Consider the following 25214-nt stretch of genomic DNA (forward strand, 5'->3'; position numbering starts at 1 on the left):
TTAAAAATAACGGTAGAGCTGGGCTAAAAGTCTTTTTATTATTGTCATGGGCTTAGTAATAAAATACTCATCTCTGAAAGGAGTCTATTATTGATCTAAATTCTAAAAAATTCCTGTAATTACTGTTTGAACTTTAATAATATGAATGTAAGCCTCAAATTAGCACATTTTTATTTTCCTTTACCATTTTTTTCCCTGTGTGGATGATAATTTAAAGAACTCTCAGCGTTGTCCTCGTAATCAATCTCTCTCCTTCTCTCTCTGTCTCAAACACTCGTGCACGCACACACACACACACACACACACACACACACACATAGAATCAGCTATATGCATTCATTCCAAAGGGTTCAGAATCTTTCTTACTCACTTGGAGTGCACTTTCTGTCTCTGGCCCATATATATTCCTGCATTTCAAGAGTAGATTCAGTATAAATCAGAACACAGCAGTCATAGTCATTAAGAAAAAGAACTCAAATTACTTCAATTCTGACATTGCCTGTGACTTAACGTATAAAATTTAAAATAGTGAAACAGCAAAATGTAGTATTTTTTGTTTGATAAGTGCAAATTTATTCACACATGAACAGTTTTATTGGATTTGGATAATTAACATGAAATTTATTATTTATTCATTGTTTTAAAACTAAAGAATGAACCAAGAAATCAAAACATTCCATGAGTGGTATCATTTACTATTTCTGTTTCTTTTGCAGACATTTCACTTCTATTCAAGTTTATTAGTTACTTGACGGTTTATTCATATAAATTATTATTAAATCAGACTCACCAAAGGATCAAAGTTATTATTTATTTTGCTCTATGATTATTAAGTATTATTTTCTCATATTGACGTTAAAAATTATTTGCTTCCAATATCTTATTCACTAAGTATGCCACTGCCAGTAGCAGTCATAAAGTCATAAAAATGGGAGACTGAAAGGGTTGGAATTAAAGCTCAGATTTCCTGATCTCTACTCAAAGCTGTTTCTATTAATCCTTTGTAAGAAAAAGCAGTCCACTAATTGATTTTGACTTTGGGTTTAGAATTCGCTGGTAACATTATTGAACACCAATTATGTACTAAGGGCAATGCAGAAAATGCAGCTGTCTCTTGAAAGTGTTTAAACAAAATAAGCAGGCCCCAATTCTTTATCACTTATGGTTTCATTTCATTCCACTGGGAAGTCAGGGGACCTGTGTGTTCCCCATCTGCCACTTTTACAACCCAGGGATGTCTTTCTCAAGGACCCAGGAGCCACCTCATAGAAATGCAATCACTAAGGAAGTTGGTGCCCTCTCTCCCAGGCCCTGTGGGAGGGTAGGAGTCTAACTTCAATGGGCTCTAGTGAGCAAACACAGATGACAGAGTCAGAGAAGAACATCTGCAAACTAAGGAGTAACTCAGTGTGCCGGACACGGTGTCCCCTTGGTCACCCTCCCCACTAGTGTCCTCCAGCACTTTTCCCTCTAGCCCACGTCAACGCTTAAAATCCCTTCCCCACTTTGTTTCAGTGGAGTTGCGTTCAGACTAAGTTCTGGCCTCTCTATGCTATTGCAGTAGTCTTTTTTTTTTTTTTTTCGTTCTTGTTGTTGTTGTTTATTGATTGTTGTTATTGTTGACGGGGAGGTAATTAGATTTATTTCCTTTTTTTTTTTAAATGGAGGTACAGGGGATTGAACCCAGGACCTAACGCATGCTAAGCAGGCGCTCTATTAATTGAGCTATACCTTCCCCACTGCAGCAGCCTTAAATAAAGTCTTCCTTAACTGTTTAACCTTGTCCAGTGCAATCTTTGCTTTGACAGGAGTCAGATAAGAGCAGGGGAGAAGCATTTATGTTGGTGATGGGAAATTTGACTTCATAAAGGCTTAAAGATGCTTTGTGTCTCGGGAACTGACAATGATTTCTTTATTCTGCTGACAGGGTCCCCTGCATATGCCTTTCCTGGGACTTCAGAGCACTGAACACAGAGAAGGGAGGAGGCTCTTCAAGTTCCAGCTATGTCAGAAGCAGGAGCATCCCTTTCTGAGCTCAACAGGTGGTCTGTACTCACGAGCCAGTGTCACCATCACAAGCCCGATCTTGGTTGTACCAATGAATGAAACCAGTGCCTTATGTTGATTGGGACCCTCATGTAAGAGCTGAATTTTCTTCACTGCAATTTTGATGGGCACCCTAGGACAATGCATTATAAAGCATCCCCCCACTCCAACAACTGGAACTATTGATTGGTGACTGTTAGATGTCTCATGTGCTTTGGAGGAAAAGGACAGGACAGTTTCAGACTGAAGGACAGAACTCTTGGGCACTAAGTAAAGGTTCTGTTTGTCAAGTGTTCTGTTCACCTGTCCTGCCGTGGAGAGTGGCAGAATGGAGGTCTTTACTGCAGGGATTAGCACAGGAACTCACTCTGACTTGACAAGAGAGCCCTCTGGGATGATGTGGCTGACCACTGATACACAGCCAAAGGGCTTGGCCCAAGACCATGGCTGGCAAGACATAGAACAGGACAGTCGGTGCTGAGGATCACAAGATAACCCAGAGAAGTGGGGCCACAGCTCATGTGCAGAGCCTAGGTCCGGGGCAGAGCACATATCTTGTGAGGCATCGGTCGATTGAGGAAGCTGAAGTTCGGGGTTATGTCCAAGTCCAGATGGGAGATCCCAGGGGGCGGCTGGAAGGTGAACTTCTGCAGGAGGCTCGTGAAGAAAAGGAAGAGCTCCATCTTGGCCAGTGACGCCCCAGCACATACCCGACGACCTGGGGAGGTGGGACGTGGTGGAAGGTTATTAAACCGACCAAAACTGAAGACTGTCTAGACAGAGAAAAAGGCCGTCCACGTGCCATTTCTTCTCCTTCACCAAGTGCGAGTCAGTTAACCTCTTGTGAGCCACCTGGGCTCTGTCCCCCCAGCTGAAGGACTGGAAATGCAAAATGAAATGCATCTGAAGACTCTGCCTTACAAGCTCCCATGAAGGACACAAGCAAGTAAGCAAACGTTAACATTAACATTCTAATGTGAAAAATGTTCTGGCAGGTGAAGCCAAGTGTGTGGTGAGAACGCAGAGGAAAGGTGGCCCATCAGGGAGGGCTCCCCTTTGTGCGAGGGCTTTACGTCTAAGGGTGGGAGGTGAGTCTGGCAGAGATGGGGGAGGGTGAGTCAGGGGTGGGATGCATTTAGGGCAGGAAGAAACAGGGCTGACTGGAGCACTGAGCATGAAGTCGGGAGTCTCAGACCCGAGGCCAGAGGTATGACCGGAAACAAGGTCACACTGAAGCACTTTAAGAAGAGTGCTTGGTGGGGTGGTGGGTTTAGCTCAGTGGTAGAGCACGTGCTTGGCAAGCCCAAGGTCCTGGGTTCAATTCCCAGCACCTCCATGAAAAAAATAAAAATAAACTTAAAACAGAGTGCTTGGTTAGTATTTCTGAAATGTGAATTAAGTGGGGAAATGTCAAGGTGTCTGAAAAGTGGAGTGAGTTAAAATTGAGGAAGGAAGTCTTCTAGGTTGGTTTTTATTACCAACAACTGGGGTCTTAATGGTTATTACAAATCTTTCTTAAAACATATGGGGCTTTTTTTTTTTTCTGGCTTAAATTTAATGAGTTCTGTGGTTGCATTATAGAGCAAAGGTAGTATATTGGTTGAAATGAAGCATTATTGAAGGCTTCAGAAGACCTAACCCGGCCCTTTCGTTCCTGCTCCTGGAGTCTCTAAATGATCTGCCACCCTGCTGTACCTCCAGTGAAATGTCATAGACAGTCCGGAGAGGGGTCTCTTTTTCTGTTTCTGTATTTAATTTGGAAGGTAACTCACAAGCGTACTGAGTCACAGAAGACTTTAAAGTTCAGCAAAATATTCAAATGTAGCTATTTTATAACACCTTGAAAGTATCCCAGGTTGGCCCTTTGGTTTGGTTTGGTTGGTTCCAAGGAACGGATTGACTCCACCCTCACCATGCCTCGTAACCAGGTGAGATTTTTAGGGAGGGAAAGACCAAGGATATTATCTGCCTCTGCCTAGAAGTGTTCATTAAGTCAAAGCTAACCATTCGATCCACAAATTGGTGTTGAATGTCAAGACAGATTGAACTTGGCTCTGAGTCTGTTGCCCTTGGGCGGCTTCTGCCTCGTAGGTGGGTCTGAAGAGGAAACGGGTGATTATAACACAGTATCACAAGCCATGCTAGGGTGTTGAGGAAGCCCGTGGAAGGGACACCAACGCTGGCTTTGGGGGACAGATCTCCCCGCCCGCCCAGGAGGAAACGGGTGACGCTGGTGTCCTCTAACTGATGATAAACAAAACAGCTTCGGGTGTGAGTCAGTGTCCCTGTGTTTGGGCTCAACTCAGTTTCACGGGAGGAGTCACGGTGCGCATCATTTTAGTTTACTCTTAAGGGTAAGTAGGTGAAAACGTAGTAAACGATCTTAATTTATTTTAAAAAGAAATGCTACATGCAAAATTAGTTAGACGTGATCTCGGGGGCCAATGAAAGAGCTTATTTGGATTAGGTAAACCCTTTAAGGAGCAAAATCTTTATCTTAACGCGGGAAGTAATAAGTGATCAGGATAACTGGGGAAGGGAGTGCCTTCAGGACAACTAGAGTGTTTGGAGAATTTCGCTCTCACAGTGGAGGCACAGAATTGGTTTTATATTATGTTTTCTTATTGTGACAGTTTTGAGATGATTGTATTTTAGGAGTTTTTCCACTTGTTTATGATAAAAACAGGATGACTACTCCTAGATTTCCTACAACTGGAAAAAAAAGAAACCAGTATAACTAGAGATGGTTAGAATTCTTGAGATAAGCTGGGCAAAATCCTTTGAGGATGGGTCACTGTGGCAGAATCGGGACTGTTGCTGCCGCCTCGTGGTCCAAAGACGTCCCCAGGCCCAGGTGTGTGAGAAATCGTGGAGGCCCTGGGTGTGGTATTGGTCAGAGCTCAAGAGAGAAAGTAAAAATAATGATTGTTCACAGGGGGCGAAGGGCTGTCGTGGAGAACGTGATTTCTTTTCTCTAAATATTAGCAGCAGTCAGTCCAAGAGCCGGTAAAGGAATCTGGAAGAAACTGTACGTATCTTTTCACTTGTAAAATGAGGGTTTTGAGTTAGACATGGCTGAAGTGCCCTCGAGAGAGCACTGTTTATGTTTCCATGGCTTTTTTCCCCCCCAAAAAATATAATGCAAGGAAATGCTGAGAGAAATGGAGTTCAAAACACTGCCAATACAGGTGTATTATTTTTCATTGCTTTTAACTCTTGTTCCAGATGTGATGTGATGTTTTTCATTTTAAGGAGTGGTGAGTATGTTTTCATTACTCCACCCCCTGCACTCTTGAGTACGTGGGCAAGAATTAGGGGAAGGGGTCGAGCTTTGTATCGCTCTGTATCCATAAGTTGTCAGCGGGGAAAGGAGGTCTGTTTTGGGGTGGCTGCTGTTTACCCATCACTGAGTGGGTCTCTGGAGTGACGACCAAACCTTTGTTTGTAGAAGCAGAAAGATGGCAAACAGCTCATGGTGTAGTTTTGCTAAGACTCCTAGAAATGGAGAACTCATTTCAGATTCTTAGAAATCCAGGCAACTATAGAATCCATTCATTTAGTTCTGTGGATTTCAAATTTTAATGTGAAGCTCTTTTCACTTCCCTGCCTTGCCCTCCTCAAGAAACCCTCAGAGCAACACTGTATTTACACGTCATAAAGCAAAGCTTTAACGGTTGGAGTGACGTGGGTTTGCCCATCGTTTTCCTGCTTAGCTGTCCCTCTGGCTTCCCGAGGCCCTGTACCTAGCCTCGGCCGCAGAGAGTCATCCAGGACTCCCTAAGGAAACGTCCTTCCAACGCCTGTTGTCCTGCATCCTGGTGAAAGCCGGAGAAAGGACTACTTCCCTCTCTCTGAAGGTTAGGGCCACGTGGGAAAATCCAGAACCTTAGCCCTGGCCTCAGGCACGTCCAGATCTCTCCAGATTTTTCAAGTCACCTTTCTCCAGTAAGATGCCTTACCTGCTGAAAAGGGCATGAAAGCTTTCTTCTTCATAAACTTCCCAGCAGAATCCAGGAAGTGCCCGGGGTTGAAGGTGTCTGGTGTCTCCCACTGGGTCTGATCCCAAAGTACAGAGCTCAGCAAAGGTATGACCTCGGTGCCCTAGGGGTAAAAGTGTGATGAGTGACAGAGATGAAACTGCTTCCTAAAGAGGTGGCTCCAAAGAGGTACGGTGACCTTGGCTGGAAGTGGTGTGTTCTAGAAGGAATGCGGAGGAGGGAGCTGGAGCCGAGTGGCTCAGGCTTGGGGTTGAGTGTGGAATATTCACTCTGTACCTAGTGAAAAACACAAGGCTTGGATTCAGAACCGGGAACAAACCCTAGGCACGTATTTGCTACGTGTTAACAGCGTGGGGTTTGATTTCCCATGGCAGTTGCTAACCTGATTAGTTCCATTCATCAGTGTGCTTAATACATGCTGGGAAGAGACGCTCCAAAGAAGGATGTAGCCCCCCAGTCACTGGGGATGTACAGGGTACGGGGGCCCATGTAACCAGTGGCCGGTGGCCGCCTGCAGAGGTGGGCCCAGAAGCCATGAACAGACTGTCAAGAAAAAGGCTCGGGGCCGTGGGCTACCATTACCTTATGCCACTTCCTCCCTTCAGCTGAGTTTTAGCAAAGATCTGTACCTCCTCAGTTGACCAGTCAAAGCACAAGGCTGCATCTGGGTGTCACAGTCCTCGGAAGCGGAGGGCCTCGCCGTGTGCAGGCGGAAGTGAAGGCCGGAGGTGCTGCTGGACACAGGGCCCTAAAGGGTGGCACGCCTCACCCAGAATCTGCTCCCTTACACACTAGCCTTGCCTGCACTCTCGGAACCCCAGCTTCCTCAGCTGTAACATGAAGAAGAGTAATACCTTCTAAAGTCTTTTCACTGAGCAAAGGCCACTGTTACCTATGAAGACGCTCAGTCACCTGTGGTTGGTCGTAGAGAGGGAGACAGGGAGGGGGGAAAGAGGGAGGGGAGGAGGGAGGGGCCGGGGAGGGAGGAGGAAGGAGACTGTCTGACAGTTCATCTGCAGCGTTTTGACGTTCTTTCCCTCTCCCCTGCCCCTCGCCTCCAGCCCTTACCTTTGGAATATAGTAATTTCTAAATAGAACATTCGTGGTTGTTGCCCGTGGCAAGCCTGTGGGCAGGATGTTGGCAAATCTCTGCACTTCGTGAATGACAGCGTCCGTGTATGGCATTTGAGCACGGTGTGCAATTCGAGGCTGCGCGGACCCCACGACTTGGGCAATCTCATCGTGGACCTTTTCTGCATAGGATGGAGAGCGGTTAGGGTCTGCGGTGGGAGGGGGCTGTGTCTTTAAACGTGAACATCAAACCCAAGTCCTCTCTGAGTTCTGAATCATCTTTTCCCTGCACTGCTTCTATCCCCGAGCCTCTGGGGACCTGGATGGAGTGATGCCTTCAGACCATCTCAGGATGCTCAGAGGGCAAGTCTACTTTCTTAGAGCATCAGGATACTAAAGGTACAAACGATTCTCAAGGGTACAAACGAAAGGTATCCAGAGTAGCTCTAGAATTCAATATTGTCCAGTCCAAGGGGTTCCTGATTCCTCTCCTTCAGGTGATGCTCTGAATCTCAGGAGACGTACCCTGGATCTCCGGATATCGCATCATGAGCAGAATCCCCCAGCGCAGCGTGGTGGCCGTGGTCTCTACACCTGCCACAAACAGGTTACTGACAAGTACCACCATGTTGTCATCACTGAAATTGTCAGTAGATTTATCTTTCTCCTAGAAGGAGAAAAGGAATCATTAGCGATGAAAGAATTTTATCCTGGACAAGCATCGCAAATAACCTCACGTGAACTGAAAAAAACAAAGTGCTGCGTTCTTCCCTCAATATGAGAATGTTGTGCAGAATGTTAGGATAAAGCACATCCTAGAAGCTAATAATGATAAATAATTCTGACACTGGGAAAGCCCATTTGCCATTCAGGAAGACTGGGAATTAGTTTTTAATTGAGCGATTAGAATATTCCCAGCATTATTTATTTAAGAAAAAAATTAAATGGTCTCAAGTATGTCAGTTGAAACACATTTTTCAAGATTGCAAAGAAAAGAATATTAATCCTCAGAGCCGTAACACATCTTGAGGTCTTCTGTAAGTCTTGGTTTTGTTCAGAGAGTGACATGAAAAGAGGTTAAAAAAAAATTTGAGAATGCAAAATATAATAAATAGCGTTCTTTGTAGTGTACAAATCTATCATTAACTTGAGTCCAGTTATCTTTTTTTCTTGGATGGAAGTATTTCCCCCCACCCCTCCGGATGCTATTGATTAAATCAAATAAGGGACCCTAGGCTAAGCATCATTACCTCCTGCTGTCTGACCAAAAAGGCATCAATGAAACATCTTGGATCATTTTTGTCAAATTTATGGTGGTGATTTATGAAAGTCCTTATAAAGGAAAATAATTCGTCTCTACTCCTGAGTACTGTCTTATGACTTCTGAGGAGAAACCCCAAAATGGGAAACGTATTGAAAAGCTAGAAGAGTAAAAACAAACAAACAAACAAACAAAACAAAGTTAATTAAATACACGTGTATAATGCTTGGGAGAATGGAATGACACCATTATTTCTGAAAGCCTTAAAGAAATAGCATCTCATTTGGACTTCAGTTTTACCTTAGCTAACAGTGGCAGACTGGACTGGACAAGATTTCATTTATCAGAATTATGTAACTTACGGTGAATATTGTCATGACTTCCAATAAGTTCTATGTACCCAGAGTATTTTGTATATTATGTCTACAGTCATATAGACATATGTATTTAGAGGTTAGATGAGACATAAAAACAGTATTGACTTTATGGTCAGAACTTATAAATCTAAATACTTTTCTTGCAAAATCCCAGGTGATTCCAGGTCAGACTATTCTAGTTCAGTGTGGTATACTGAATTCACCAGGGTTTCCTTGCAGGAACAGAATAATAATTATTTTTTGAATTTGTAACAGGCTTCCTGTCCACAGGTCCGAGACTCGCTCCATGAGAGCAGCCCCGCTTAGTTTAATATTCCCTGACCTTTAAAAAGTTCTCTGTTTGCTAACTGGAGTGTTTTCCTCAGTGTATTCATTCTCTGAGAGATAAGCTTTATGTATTTGTTCAGATGCACAAAGAGGTTCCTGACCCCTCCCAGATGACTTAATAAATAGCAAAGATAAAAGACCGTGCCTAAAATGAGTCATCATAGTTGTCTGACCCAGTGTTCCCCCGCACCTGTATTTAGAATAAGCCTGCAGGTAACAGAGCCTAAATTCCAAAGTGCAATAACGTGGTTGGTTGTCAGTGGTACTGCTGAAAATGGGAACTATTTGACAAGCACTTTTCCCCCTACATTCTAGAAGATAGCAACCTCACTTGCAAATATAAAAAATTGGATGACAGTGCAATGGCGTGGCTCAGAATAAATATTAAGGTTTTATTGGGCTTTATATTTTTTTGATACCTGACAGTCCCCCTCCGTTAAAATTCAGTCTCCTAAGTGGATTCTTCTGAGTGCTGCTTGTTCACTCGTGTTTCACCAGCATTCCATGCTAACTAGGGGGGCAGGTAAAAGATGGGTGGCTAAGATCCTAAGAATTTGCTAAAGCCATGTAATGACTTTTATTGCTTGTGATTCACAAGTCCTGCATCATAAGATACTTGCTGGATGCAGTGATCTGTGATGAAGAGTCTAGACAAGCAGACCTGTCACATCGGAACCCTCAGGATGTTCCACAAAGAGTGCGTTTTTGAAATGGAGATTCTCTGTTAATTACTTTTTCATGGTCTCTTGAACACTCAGGTGGACCTTAGAGGAAGTAAAAGTGAGTCGGAAAGATACAGTTACCGCAATGCTAGGAGTTCCAAAGAGTTTGATAATTTCACCGATCATGGTTATGTGTCTCATGAACTGGGCGTCTTGGTGGTCAAACCGTTTTCCAAACAACACAGACACCATGACGTTAGCAACAGCAGCATTCATTTCAGTTTTGCTTTCAAAGGGCTTTCCTGCAAGAGAATTCATTCATCAGATTGGGAACACAGGCGCCATCCGCTTTTCAAAAGCTTGCTTTATGCCAACTTCACTTTCACAGAAGACCTACATTGGCACTTGTTTTCGCAAACTAAAAGAAATCCGAAAAGGATTTTCGTTTTTTACAAAAAAAAAAAAAAAAAAAAAAGCGAAAAGGAAAATAGCGTACAGTGGGGTTTTTTTTTGGTGGTGGTGGTGGTGGTGGTGGTTTTATGCGGCAATCCCTAATTGAGGCTGCGTGCACCTGGATTAGTGAGAGGGGCGCCACCAAACGTCTTCTCCAGGAACTACACAGCATCTCGTCATCAAGCTGCCTTTGCTTTGAACCGTGTCTGAGCTGTGCTTTATCTCAGTTTGTACTGTGCATCCATTATCAAGATGAATCCCAAGGTGTCTGCTTCTTCACTTTATGTCTCTGGTTTTGGTTTATGAAGGGCTTCCTAGGAACGCTCTACTTTTGGATAGTGGGAGAAACCTATCCAAATTCACATATGAAATATTAAACCGGTTCCAGACTGATCGGGACAGACTGTCAGGGAAAGGTTTTCATAGAAGAAAGGGATGACTGGTAACCATGCCTTCCAAGAAGAGCTGAGACTAGAGTGGGCTTTGAGAAATACTCAGAATTTGGTTAAAAAATTGCCACGAGGAAAACTAAAAGTATATGTCAAAGGAAATCTGCATTTGACTCTAAGAAATTAAAATGTTGCCAGAATGAGGGACGTTTCAGTGTGTGTTCACATGCATGTGTGTAGGGAGGTGCTAATACATGATACATGGGAAAATATGTCAACCTACTAGGCTGCGTTCAAGTTTAAAAGCTTGAAATAGGACATCTAGATGATTAAAATGACTCTACTTTAAAGAACTTCATCCAGAGCAATTTCTTGTTTTAGCCTCTTCTGCTGCTGGGTCCTGTTTCCATCAGTATCACTTAAAACTATTTGGGTTATTAAACATGTATCAGTGGATGGGTATTTTTTTTTTTAAGTGAAGAGTAGTCTGTTTGCTAAGATCCACTCTTAACATCAGCTGCTACCTTCAGGGTGGAACTGCAAGGGGAATTCTTGTAGAGAATGTATTTTCTTCTACATGTAGGACTCTGTGTACACGAAGCCTTGAGAAATGCACGTTTGTTAGGCGCTTAACCCTGGAGAAGGAATAGTCGTTGTCTGTATATACTTTCTCTGAATTGCCAAGAGTGTCTCCTTCTAAAGGTACAGGGACTGCTAATTTAGCATGTGGGGTCCCCAAGGTTTCTCTTTCTCCCCTGCATTCATCTTAAGGTGATCTCCCTTTGACCAGCTCTCTTCATATTCAATTCTGTATCAAATGGACTCATTTTTTAAAAGTCTATTAATTTAATGGGAAGTTAGAACATAGATGAAATGTGGCACTTTTAACCCCTTTTTATTTCTCCTATTGTGAAAGGTAAATACATTCTGGGGCAAGAATTTCAATATAGCAATGAACAACCACATCAAGCAAAATGCATCATTCATGTAATTTTTCTTTATTACTCAGCAGTCTGTATTTTGGGGGTTATAATTTATCTCTCACAGAACTTTCTTAAGCTAGGCAGGACATAATAAGCCATGCTCTAGGTGTGTTGTTAGTTAAGGATAAAGGAATTTCAAACGGAAACACAGGAAGCAAATCTGCTAAAATGCCACACAAATTTATCAGACTTTTAAATGGACACTACCCTAGATGTTGAGGTTATGGGGGATTTTCTCTCTCTTTTTTTTATGTTTTTGAACTTTGCAAATGGACTCATTTTTAATAAGGAAATGAGCTCAATTTTTAAGGAAATGGGAATCCTCTTGACATGAAAATGAGTTTTTGGATTTTTCATCCCGTATATTGATAGAAATAACATGGTATTAACTCTCTGTTATTTAAAGGGATCAGAAATGTACCTAATACTGAGAGACTGATTAAAGGAGGCAAAAGAGACAGCAGAACTGAATGCAATGTGTGGTCCAGGATTTATTTAGGACATTAGTGAGACAGTGGTGAAATCTGAATCAGTTCTGCAGAGTAGTTAATATGTTCACGTCAGTGTTGATTTTCTGATTTTTGAGAATAGGACTTTGGTTATGTAAGAGAATACTTTTGCTTATTTTAAAGAAACACATTAAAGTAATTAAGAATAAAGGGATGAAAAGACTTGTCACACACACAAAAAAAGAATAAAGGGAGGGCATCTCTGCAAAGGGTCTTTTTTTTTTAAGTTTTGTTAATTTTTTTCTTTTCCTTTCTTAAAAAAAGTGAATAAATTAAATTGCCAACAATGTGGCTGGGCTGGAAAAACAAAGTATCTCAAATAGTTTGGAAAAAGGGAGAGAAAACATTTGTAACATGTTGACATTTCGGGAATCTTGGAGAACAGTAGAAGGATACTGGGGATTCCTTTTGTATGTTCTTGGAATTTTCCTACAAGTCTGAAATTACATCAAAATATATAATAGAAAGTATATCTTTTATTGACGTCTTTCTCGTGAAAAATAAGACGTGGTTTTTATTCATTCTACGCACCTCTGTAAGACTCAAAGTACTGAATGAGATGCTGGCATTCCTCTATAATTGTGTCTTCTGTGATCTCCGTGCCCAGCCCTAAGTTCCGCAAGGTGGTCATGCTGAATCTTCTCACAGTCTTCCAAGTGTCACCATGAGAGAAGGTGATTCCTTGTAATGAACAAAATGTTTTTAAATTACTTCCTCGGAGCTTTAAAAATCTAATTTGCTAGGACAAAGAAAAACTACAAAAAGAGGCTGAATTTTCCCTGTTGAAAGTAAGGAAAGAGGCTTCTTTCCACTTCGAGCATTTACTTTAGAACACTACTTTCTAAAAAGTCTTTTCTCCTCCCTTTCAATTATATATACATCATTTTGAAAGCTAGATAGGGTTTGTGTGTGTGTGTGTGTGTGTGTGTGTGTGTGTGTGTGTGTGAGTTTTATGACCTAGGAAAATCTTTCTCAGGGACCGGGGAGCCATTTCTTTGGAATATAAACATCAAGCAAGAGACTCCCAGTTTCTGTGAAACGGGAGGAACCGTACTTCCCTGGGTGCCTTGCTCTGAGTTGCAAAACTGCCTCCTGTCATTAAGATGGGAGTAATTTACTTTTACTTTATATAAAGCCAATTAATACAGATGGTCACCCCAATTCCCAGGTGAATCTAGGATGAACTATGTGTGACATTAAAAACAAGAAAACAGGCCCCAAATGGAATTGGTTATGCTAAGCCCCAAGTCACCAAACTGAGAGTTATGTCATCTACCTGACAGAACCCTGCTGTCCCCTCAAGAAAAGTAACTTTGCAACAACCCACCCTATTTTTTGCCCAGTATAACGTCCTTGTTCCCTTTCCCTTCTGACTATAGAAGTCTTTTTTTTTTTTAATTGAGTTATAGTCAGTTTACAATGTTGTGTCAATTTCTGGTGTACAGCACAATTTTTCAGTCATACATGAATATACATATATTCATTTTCATATCCTTTTTCACTGTGAGCTATTATAAGATCTTGAATATATCTCCTGGTGCTATACAGTATAAACTTGTTTATAGAAGTCTTTTTTTGCACAGCTCCCCAAAGCACCATTCTATTTGCTGGCTTGGATGCTGCCCAATTCAAATTGGTTTTTGCTCAAATAAACTCAAAAATTTTCATATGCCTCAGTTTATTTTTTAACAGTGACAAATGGGGCTCTCAAGTCCTCTTACTTGAGCACTGGTTAACGTTTTTGTACTAGGTTGTGCTGCTTGGTTATATAAAAAGTGTGAGTTTTTTTTCTGTTTTTGCAGTTAGCAGATTATGTGATGCACATCACATTCCGGTTTAATGCCTCTTCAGTAATAAAATCGTTTTCCTTCTTGGTGGAGAGAAGGATTTCTAGGTTTGGAGGAGATTTTGTTTTTAATATATCTCCAACAAATTCAGTAACCAATTTTTGAGTATTTACTACATGCTTACATCATGCTAGATGTGATTAAGGAGTTGATGAACAGTAGAAAACAAAGTCTCTTTTCCCAGGAAAAATCAGACTAGTAGACACAAGACTACCCAAGTCAAAAGTTACAATCGGGAGTTGTAAGCAAGCTTCTACATTAGTGCTATACAAACACAGTTGGTATATAACACCACACTACTACTAATTTCCGGAGACACATGTAGCTGATAGTAGGTGTTCAGTAAATATTTATTGACTAAACAGATATGTGAATTTGTGCATAGCTAAAGGAAATAATAATGAACAGATGAGAGAAATTTCTTAGAAGAGTGGGAGCATGAGATAAACTCTTAGAAAGTTAAGGAAAGAGAGGTTGCCAAGGTTGCCCACATCTTTCCAGGGTCTTAATATTCTAATACTGGAGAGTGTCTGGATTTCACTAAAGCATTTAGTAAAGAGTCACACAAGCAGGGTACAGCTTTATCCAGGTGAAAATATGATTCAGTATATTTATTTCGCAAAGTATATTGTTTAATGGGTCTTTGCCAGCCGTTAGACTGTGGCCTTTTTAAGTTGGTGGCCTCTGTTCCCTTTACTTTTTTTTTTAATTTTATTTTTTATTGACGTGTAATTGATTTACAATGTTAGTTGCAGGTGTATAGCAAAGCGATTCAGTTATACACATACATACATACCTATATTTTTTCAGATTCTTTCCCATTATAGATTATTACAAGAAATTGAATAGAGTTCCCTGTGCTGTACATTAGGTCCTTGTTGGTTATCTAGTTTATATATAGTAATGCATGTCTGCTAATCCCCAAACCCTCCCTTTGCCTTTGTATCTTCTTGGCGTTGTACTTCCCAGCTAGTAGCTGGCTACAAATTATATGTTCAACAGAAGTAATTACCATGTATAATAAGAATAAAACCATAAGTCATAAATTTTCTTCTATGAAATTCTATTTCATCTATTTGACGAAGGACAAAGTACGTTGTGAAAAGAATTATGTGAGAGAATACAGTGCACCTGATTTAATCATTTTAACCACAAGGATATATTTTAAGTTTAGAGTTCATTACCTTTTCCTTCAAAAATTCTTTCAAATATAGGCACTTGAGATCGTTCTCCAAACTGATCGCCATGATTAACCAGGGCATCTTTCACTGTTTCATATCCAGAGAGTTCCACCGCCTTCCTTGGCCCCATGTGGATGCTGTAAATGGAGCCATATTTCTGGGATAGCTTAGGTGTACAAGAAAAAGAGAAGCCACTAAAGCATTGTGCTGTAATAGAAAGTCCACTGGATCTTGAGCTCTGGGCATTTAACTTTAACAAAGTAACCAGTTTTATGAACTCACGAAATGAGAATACAGGACTAGTTTATAAGGTACTCCTGTGGTTACTACACCCGTTCAAGCTGTAAATATTACGCTCATGAATTGAGTGTCCTTGGATAGGCTCCACTTGTTTGGGATTTCACAGTAATGGTACTCTGACATTATGAAACTAATGTATTTTGTCTCCCTATCATATTTTTGTTGGGTCTCAGTAAATGCCCACCACGGGCTCTAGGGAGACAAAACATTTCCTGACTACCACACTGACCACCACGCTCGAGCCCCATGTTTCATGAGGTGCTGTGACTATATCCTAGCCCCAATTAGTTTTGCATTAAAGTGTGACACTTCTTACTAAAAAAAAAAAAACATTCCATTTTCTATGATAATTAAATAACAAGAGCCAACATTTATTGCCTCTCTTGCTTTATTTCCAGCACCAATATCTCCTTCAGTGCACGTTACAAGCCAACAAAGTCATGTTATTATCACCTCTGTTGCACAGGCAAGGTGCTGTGGCCAGGAAGTCACATGGCTAGTAAGTGGCAGTGCTCAGCAAGGGACATGTGATTCAGACCTGCTGGACACAGAACCTGTGGTCTTAACCCAACTAAGGTTCGGGTAGAAAATGAGATGGGAACTTCTAACATTCCTTTCTTTAAGACACTTGACTTTAGGAAGCAGTATTAGAATTGCCACGGAAATGGCAGAAGGGCTGGACAGTTCAGGATGATCATATGTAATAAGATGACTCTTACAGGGAAGTGAAAATTGAAATAGGCTGTGAGGAGAGAGTCTTTCAGATGAGAACCACTGTGTATCAAGACGATACGGCATGTTTCAGGCAAAGAATAAAAATTAGAGGTAAATTTTAAGGAAAAAAAATGGTGGAGGTGAGGGAGAAGTGAGGAAAAGACATTTCCTAGGTGAAATTAGCCCAGAGCAATAGTACAGAGGTGGAAATGAGAAGAAAAAAAAAAAAAGAAGACTATAGGGAAAAGATTAAGCTAGTTAATGTATAAGCAAAGAATAAAAATATTGGGAGAAACAAATGTGATTGGGGCATATGGAATTAGATGAAGGACTTTACTGGAAGCAATTGTTCTGAGGAATTAGCCTTTGTGTTATGTGACCTTTGAATGTAGGCGAGAAAGCCCTAAAGTAGGACCAGAAGATCAGAAAACTCAAGTCCTTATTTTCTAGTTACTAATAAGTCAGTTGCTTTGAGTTACACCTTCATGTAAAGTCGAGGTAAAATAAGACAGTAGAAAGCTTTGTGATTGCAACCTGGCAGAATCAGCAGCTTTCAGTGCAAACCAAAAACCTGAAAGTGTTGCGAATAATACTTGTTCTCTGTTTTCCTCCTGGGGTGGTTTTGAGAAGTACATGGAATCTTTGCAGCGCTTTGTGAAATAAAAACTGCAGTACAAACATAAAATATTATTACTATTATGTTGCCCATTGAGGTAAAGGACTGATCTCTTCATTTTTATCTCCCCTTAGGATTTTCAAACTGGGAAGTTACAGCAGAACTCAGTTTCAGTTCTCTGCCCTTTAGAACTTAAACATTGAAATTTATGGCCAAATGCCAACTATGTATTTCCTTCCTTCCTTCTTTCCTTCTGTCTTACCCCACAGTCAAGAACTATCAAATCTTTGAAGTAGAAACTGGAGAAAATGGGTCTAGGACTTCTTCTGGCCCTGGAGTTTTACAGAAGCGAAAGCAAGAGACTTCACTTCTTCTGTAAATTCACACCGCTAATTAATGACAAGCTCAGAACTAAATTCTGGGTCTCAGTTCTGGGGCCATGCACTTGACTGTTCCTTTTGCACACACCTGTTTCGAGTAGTTAACCAAAAGTCTATAGAGTAAAACGATAGATCACAATTCAGTTCCTTCATAATAGGATATACTTGAAATATGCGGATTGGGTATGTTGAGATAAAGGTCACAAGTCATACATATTTTAGGATAAAAATACCACTTCAAATAATAAAAATGTATGTACTAATATTTTATACATGCAAATTTAAAAGAAGTTTGAAATTCAATTTAAGGCAGCTCTATTAATTTTGAATCTTGCCTAATGATCCCATTGTACATATATGAAACAGTTTTAAATACATACGTGCTAATAAACCCACAAGGGTAAAAATGATTTAGGAAATTATAAACAAGTATGAAATGAACAATTATTTATTTATTTACCTCCAGCATGGTTTCAAATGGCTTCTTCAGATTAAGGATGTGCAGATTTCCAATAATTGGTAGAGGTCTGGGTCCTGGAGGAAATTGTCTCTTGGAAGCTTTAGTCATGAAGATTTTAATGCTGAAGATGAAAATAAGAATCAGGCTCAGAACTGGAAGCAGGAAAGAATCAAATCCACTCATCATCTTTAAGTAGAAGTATTATTAAAACAATGGAAAGCTTTGTGGTGGCAACCAGGCAGAATCAGCAGCTGTCAGTGCAAACCAGAAACATGAAAGTGTTGTGAATAATATCTGTTCTCTTTGGTAATCAACCGTCTGTTTGCGTGAATGAGGCCCTATCCAGTAAGCTTGCCTTACTTATGTGGCCTGCCTCCCTCCCTTTCACCCCTCAGTTCGCTCCATTTTAGTAAGTAAAGCCTGGAGGGATTTTGTTCTCATGTAAAACTGGGGTTAGTCTTCAGATCTGAGAAAAATGCAACATGTTTAATCCTCAGTGTGAAATCTACAGTTTCACAAGACAGTTACTTGTACTGTTTGATCTGTGTGTGGCTGGTCAAATCACAGCGTCACACCAAGAATTTCGAAGTTCTTATACAATGAGGAGCTCATACTCTTCCACCCTTCTAAAGGAGTTGCGTGGGACTCTCAGTGGTGCTGTGCAAAGAACACTGATTTTTTTATTATGATATATTTTTATTGAAGTATAATCAGTTTACCATGTTGTGTCAATTTCTGGTGTACAGCACAATACTTTAGTCATATAGGAACATACATATATCCATTTTCATATTCTTTTTCACCGTAAGTTACTACAAGGTATTGAATATAGTTCCCCATGCTATACAGTAGAAACTTGTTTGAGAACACTGATTTTTAACTTACTTAACTTACTGGCAGACCCTCGTACAGACCTTCGGCAAGATACCCAAGCAACCCCCTCTTTGAGCCTTAGTTTCTTTATTTTAAACTGAGGAAAATAATACAGATATGTTTGGATTGTAGTGATAAGAATTAACATAGAGGGGAGGGTATAGCTCAGTGGTAGAGCATGTGCTTAGCATGCGCAGGGTTCTAGTTTCAATCCCCAGTACCTCCACTTTAAATAGAGAAACCTAATTCCTCCCCCCAAAAAAAGTAAAAATAAATAAATAAATTAACAGACACACGGCTCCTGAGATAATACTTAAAATTCAATACGTAGCATCTCTCATTTTTTCCTCTCTTGTTCACTGACAAGCATTCTCGTTTGTTTATGTCTGTATCCCCTTCTGTAAGAGTTTTCATTTTCCTGTCACTAAATTTTCCACCTTTTTATACTGCTTTTAACCATGCATCTGGGAGATAGTTCATTCTAGTTGACTTGATTAAGAAATAGTTATCTTTCCTTTTTGTGTTAGAATGACTGTGGATAATGAACTAGGTTAATAGATTGGATTGAACAATCTTTTATATGTTACCTTCTTTTTTTTCTTAGTTTTTCATTAAAGTGTAGTCGATTTACAACATTAATTTCAGGTGTAGAGCAAAGCTATTCACGTATACATATACATACATACATATGTTCTTTCAGTTGCTTTTCCATTATGTATATATTGCCTTCTTGATAACAATATTTCCTCAGGTTTTTTACTAGTTGCCATTATATTATGTACTTTTTAGTTTATCATTCTTTTTCTCCAAGGAATTAGAAATTCTTAAAAGCAAATACTCTCCGCCCACCCCCAAACCCACCCCCTGTGGAATCCCCAATGTCTAGAACAGTTCCTGGCACTGACTGAATTTAAATTAGTGAATAAATGAAGGCGTAAATGAATGATTGAACATTTTGTTTCCGGAGAGTCATTCCTAGTAACACAGAATTTGGAAGAACCGAGTAGCTATGTGTATCAAATTCCGTCATTTTTCGGTAAGGAAACTGAGACCCTGAGAGTTGAGGCTTGGAAGGGTCATGTCCTTCTTACTAACAGAGTTACAATCAGGACTTACGTCTGATCCTGCAAAGATGTTCTTTGCACCACATGGCTTCATGCCATGATACTAAATATTTTGTACATGGCCACTTGTCCCCTCTGCTTTGCATGACTTTGGCAAGCTCGAACAAAATCCCAGATAATCCTTCTGGCAGGCACTGACGGAAACCTTCTTGAGCCAAGTCAAACACTAGAACAGTCTAACAGAGGCAGCTGCAGGGACAGAACAAAGGGCAGCATTTCTTTGCATAAAAAGTGACTGTTACTTTCAGAGACCTCTATTCCGCAATGTCCACACTGAACAGTGTTGCATCACACAGGCTCATTTCCTAAAACAAAGGGCAGAGGGAGGGATAAAGAGAGAGAGTCCAGTCAGACCAGATGGGAGTGTGTCAGGAATGAACATGAGTTGTAGTCGATGCTTTCTGGTTGTTATGTAACACTACGCGATGCACTATACAACAGAACCCAGCGGTGCTGTCACTACCGCAGCATTACAGACGAGGACACTGAGGCTTCAAGATGTTAACTAGCCTGCCCGAGGTCATGTATGCAGTAAGTGAGATAATTCAGATTTCCCTGACTTCAAAGCTATTAACTTCTCTATTGCTACTTTCCAACGTTGAGTCACACATCTGGCTCTGATTACTGTAGCACCTGGAAATCATTGCAGCAGACCAGCAATCAAATGCTTCTTGATTGCTTCAGCGTGTATAAAGAAAACTTGTTCTACTGGACTCTGAGTTAAGAAACCTGGGGATTTTCTAACTCTGTCTCTGTTTCTCAAGAGAGGGGTAATGATTCTTCTAACCATAATTGTGGATTTACCTATATCTCTTGGCAGTTCTAACCATTTTTGCTTCATGTGTGTTGCAATTTTGTTTTTAGGAGCGTAAGTATTTAGAATTGTTATGTCCTCTTGATTAACTGTTTTATTATTATGAATTTCCTTTTTTATTCCTAGTTACATACTGTTTTTTTCCTTAAATAGACTTTGTCCAGTATTAATTACAATCCGCCAGCTTTCTTATGACTAGTGTTAGTATGGGATATCTTTCCTCACCCTTTTATTTTTAAGCCAGTCCTTGTCTGTACATTTAAAGTGTATTCTTGAAGGCAGCATATACTTGGGTTTTGTATCATGTATTTAATCTGACAGTCTCTGTCTTTTAATTTGAGTGCTTAGACCATTTATATTTCATGTAATATGGTTAAGCTGTTTGTTTTGTATTTATCTCATGTTCTTTACTCTTTTTTCTTGGTTTTCTCCCTTCTTTTGAATTGAGTATCTTTTTAAAAAATCTAAGTTGATTTTATCTCCTTTGTTGACTCATTAGCTATACAACCATTTTGTTATTTTAGCAGTTGCTTTAGGGTTTTAGTATAAATCTTTAATGTATCACTCACTATCTTCTAGTGATATCATATGACTCTTCAAAGTATAGAAACTTCTAACAGTGCACTTCCATTTCTTTCTTCCTGGTCTTGATGCTACTGTTCTTATACATTTTACTTTTTTACATATGTTATAAATCCCAGACTACATTGTTATTTTTTGGTTTGTTTAAACAATTATCTTTTTTTTTTAAAGTACTGTCAGTTGCAATGTGTCAATTTCCAGTGTACGGCACAATGTCCCAGTCATGCATATACACACATATTCTTTTTCATCAAAGGTTATTACAAGATATTGAACATAGTTTCCTGTGCTGTACAGAAAAAACTTTTTTTAAATCTATTTTTATATATAGTCGCTAACTTTGTAAATCTCAAACTCCCAAATTTATCCCTTCCCACCCCCTTTCCCCAGTAACCATAAGATTGTTTATTATGTCTGCAAGTCTGTTTCTTAAATAGTCAGTTACCTTTTAAAGCACTTAAATAGTAAGAATTTTTTTAATTTATGTATTTATCCAAGTAGTCACCATTCTCAGTGCTCTTTATTCCTGTGTATATTATATTTCCATCTGGTATCATTTTCTTCCCGCCTGAAGACTTCCTTTAACATTTCTTGTAGTACAGGTCTTCTGATGATGAATTCTCTCACCTTTTTTTTTTTTCAATTAACGTAAACTAAACCAAACAAACAAACAAATAATTCGCCCATTTCTTCCACCCCCCCACCTCCTTCTTCTGCCATTCCCCAGTCTGTTCTCTGTCTCTCTGAGGTTAGTTGGTGTTATTGTTGTTTTAATATATCTTTTCAGATTCCACACAGAGATCTATGTTATTTGTCTTTCTCTGTCTGACTATTGTCACTCAGTGTAAATGCTCAGGACTCTCTGATTCAATATGTAGTGTTATTCATCTAAAGGATTTATCAAAACTGAAATAAATATATAAAAACTGATTTATCCACCTTTGCTAATGATTGGACATGTTTTATGTAATTATCTACTTTAAAACTGAAGTATAGTTGGTTTACAATGTTGTGTTAATTTCTAGTGTACAGCATAGTGTTTCAATTATACATATATGTATATTCCTTTTCATATTTTTTCATTACAAGTTATTACAAGATATTGAATATAGTTCCCTGTGCTACACAATAGACCCTTGCTGTTTATCTGTTTTATATATAGTAGTTGGTATTTGCAAATCCTGAACTCCCAATTTATCCCGCTACCCTCCCCTTCCCCCCTGGTAACCATAATGGACATCTTTTAAATATTTGTAGGACTTTAGGTTACCAAAATTCCTACTTAAGATGGGGGGCAATTTGACCCTCAGAATTTGTCCCACTCTGGCAGGTAGCAGAGAGAAATTATTATGTATTTTTTTTTAATAAAAAGTGCTATTGCTACTAATCCATACATTGACCTCTCTCACTGCATCCAAGACTACACACTGTCATCCTCTTACTGTATTTAGGAAGTCACTTCTGTGGACTATCTATAGAGACACCGGAATATCAAACATTCCCAAGATTGCTTTTCAGGGAGCAAATAGAACTGAATTTGGGTTATTGAGTAATCTGTAAATATAGAAACATATGGCCAGTTATTCATGGAGGTGGCCACCTGGTCAATAAATTAGGATTCTTGAATATAGATGTTGAGTACGGATAAAATCCATTGAATAAAGTCTACTCTCATAACCTCCCTGCCTGGGCAGAGTTCTCTCAAGCTGTACAACCAACAGCTTAAAGACTGTTGGCGGACACAAAGGCTGGTAAGGCCTAAAAATGTGCAGATTTTCACCAAGCAAATTATGATCAGTAATTACAAACTAATCTCTCAGAGTTGAATCATGAGCCCAAAATAAGGGGAAAAAAATCCAGAAATAGGTCATCTGAATCGAGTTTGAGATTTTTAATCAAATCATCCAGTGAATCTGAACGGTATTATTTACTGCTTTTAAGTGATTTGGGAATGGATAAGGCACATAAACATACCAAAAGCATTCAGTGCCTCTGAGCTGGGCCAGGCCCCAGGGCTGTCCCTCAGGAAGAGGGGCGGGTTCCACTGGCCCAAGCCTGAGACAACAGGGGTGTGGAAAGCGGGAGATGGGGGCAAGGAGGGGCAGCATTTTGCTGACAGCCGGGCAATGACTCAAAAAAAGCAGTAGAGAGGAGAGACAGATAGATGCCTTCCAGTCTATAAAAGAGAAAAAGGAAGAGAAATAAGGAAGAAAATTGGAACAGACAGAAGGAATAAAGAAAAAGTATTCTAGGTTCATAGATAGCTATACAATGTATGTAACATTTTAAATTTATGAATATTCACATGAGGAAGAAAAAATCTACGTATTTAGCCTAAAATCCGCTTAGTCTTTAAAGCGGATGAGAGAGTCCCTAGCTTCGTTTTCGTATTCACTGTTGAACTTTATTTTCCTTTCCTCAGGGTGAATTTTAAACTGGTTTCCCTTACGTAATTGTAGCCCATAATCTGTAGAGCCCCAATATTCAGCAGAATCTGTCAAATAAAAAACAAATTGAGTAAACAGAGACCCAAATCAAAAAGATGATTGCAAGGGAGAGAAAGGGGCTGTTGTAACAGGCGAATGCTGTGGTCGTGATAACGTCGGCCAGCATCTTGGGAGTCTGTACAGAGAGGAGAAAGCAAGGCCGGGAGGAAGAGGGTTCCTGGAAGTGGGCTGACAGGTGGGGCAGTGGCTCAGAGACTCTTCGCCCCCTACCCCCACCCCAAGCCCACCTATTCTGAGCAGGGAGGTCTGCAGGCTCCTGCTGGGGGGTGGGCCAAAGTTCCCAGCCCTGGAGGAAAAGGAGAGAGACGCTTAACCAGTTTGTCTAATAAGCGTTTTGTTCTGATTGGTCGGTGAAGCGAGTAGTTGAGGTAGTGACTTATGAGGCAGAGCATAGGAATTTGAGCCTGGCCTTGTCCTAGGTAAACAAAGGGCTTTTGTGAGTCTTACCGAATCAGATGGGGAAGGTTTTTTTTTTTTTTAAATCAATAAACTGTTTTGTTTTCTGGAGCACAGAATGGTGAGGGTTCTTTCATCTTGCCTGTGGCCAGAAGCACAGGCTTAAGTGAAATTGAATGTTGCTAAATCCCTGTTACCTCATATTCGGCAAGTTACTGGAAAATTAGGGACTAGAAGTCACACACGTGGCTTTATTCACCAACCTTTTGTTGTAAGGCCTTTGAGTCTGGTGATTGAAATTCCCTGTCTTCTTCCGGCATAAACTTCACAAAAAGTGCATCGTCTAAGGTGTTCAGGTTCAGGTTCTTTAAAGAACTTCCAGACGCCAGATGAGCAATCTGCGTGAAGAATCTTTCTAGTTTTTCGTGTTACTTTGCCGTCTTTATTGTTGCCTTGTTTCCACCTGATGCAAGAGCCGTTTTGTTTCCTTTCCTGTTGTATATGTTGTTTCAGCACCTGGTCTTTAGTCTTTCTAATATATCCAACCAGAAGTGACCACTTCCATTCACTGCCCTTATAAAACAAGTGAGCGTTGGATTGGATGTTTTTGAAAGGTTTGTATTAAGTAAGCTGGTAACGTGATTGTTCGCAGTCTGGCCTCTGCTCTGAGCTTCTGGGAGGTAACTGCTAACCCTCGGAATGTCCTGCCTGATAAAAGTGCATTGGGTTTGGGCCACCTGGACAGTCTCTGCTAACAGTGTGGTTGATGATGTGATCTGGGGCCGTGGGGTAACAGCCCAGTCTCTGCGGGGTGGAGAATTGAGGGCAGCCACGAGGGTGGTCGGACACATCTATGTGACCCAAATGAAAACTCTGGAAACCGAGGCTGCGTGGTTTTCCTGGTGGCCCACGCTTAGCGCATGTTCACATGTCATTGCTAGGTGAAAAGCATGTGGCTCATGCCCCCTCAGGTGGAGGGAAGTAAGTGGTAGATGTCAGAAGAGTGTGTGTGTGGGTCTGTGCATGTGTGTGTTTTGTGTTCAAGGTGTGGACGAAAAATACTGCAAACCATATCAGTAAACAAAGAATGCTGAAGCCATCAAGTCATCAGTGGCTGCCGCCACCCCCCAGTGAGGACAGGCCTGCAGCTCGGCCTCTGCAGCCACTCACAATGGCACACTCTGAAGGGACTCAGAGTAAGAAAGGACAGGATACTGGCCCCAGATAGCTAGGTGCTTGTGAAAGGAATGAATTCAATGAGTCCAAACGTTTGCTCCTCCCATATATAGAAAAGCACTAAATTCTTTAACTTGAGATACCTGGTTTTCTTCAGTTAACAAGTGA

General features: G+C 40.4%; 2 protein-coding genes across 2 annotated transcripts in view; one reads left to right on the forward strand and one right to left on the reverse strand.

Annotated features, from left to right (window-relative positions):
• LOC123613937 (uncharacterized protein C6orf141) overlaps positions 1-25214 on the forward strand; it is a 115182-nt gene that overhangs the window by 6811 nt on the left and 83157 nt on the right. The window contains 1 exon segment of the mRNA XM_074348880.1: positions 1928-2992. The gene's annotated coding sequence lies outside the window, so the exon portion shown is untranslated.
• Positions 2577-17748, reverse strand: LOC105083920 (cytochrome P450 2K6-like). The gene is made up of 9 exons (XM_010973949.3): positions 17575-17748; positions 15108-15270; positions 12608-12757; positions 9884-10044; positions 8366-8536; positions 7641-7782; positions 7113-7297; positions 6006-6147; positions 2577-2764 (listed from the first exon to the last, which is right to left on the reverse strand). Exons 1-9 carry the CDS (start codon positions 17680-17682, stop codon positions 2577-2579), a joined length of 1410 nt encoding a protein of 469 aa, XP_010972251.3. The 5' UTR covers positions 17683-17748.

Source organism: Camelus bactrianus, chromosome 20, assembly GCF_048773025.1.
Source record: "Camelus bactrianus isolate YW-2024 breed Bactrian camel chromosome 20, ASM4877302v1, whole genome shotgun sequence".
Taxonomy (NCBI): domain Eukaryota; kingdom Metazoa; phylum Chordata; class Mammalia; order Artiodactyla; family Camelidae; genus Camelus; species Camelus bactrianus.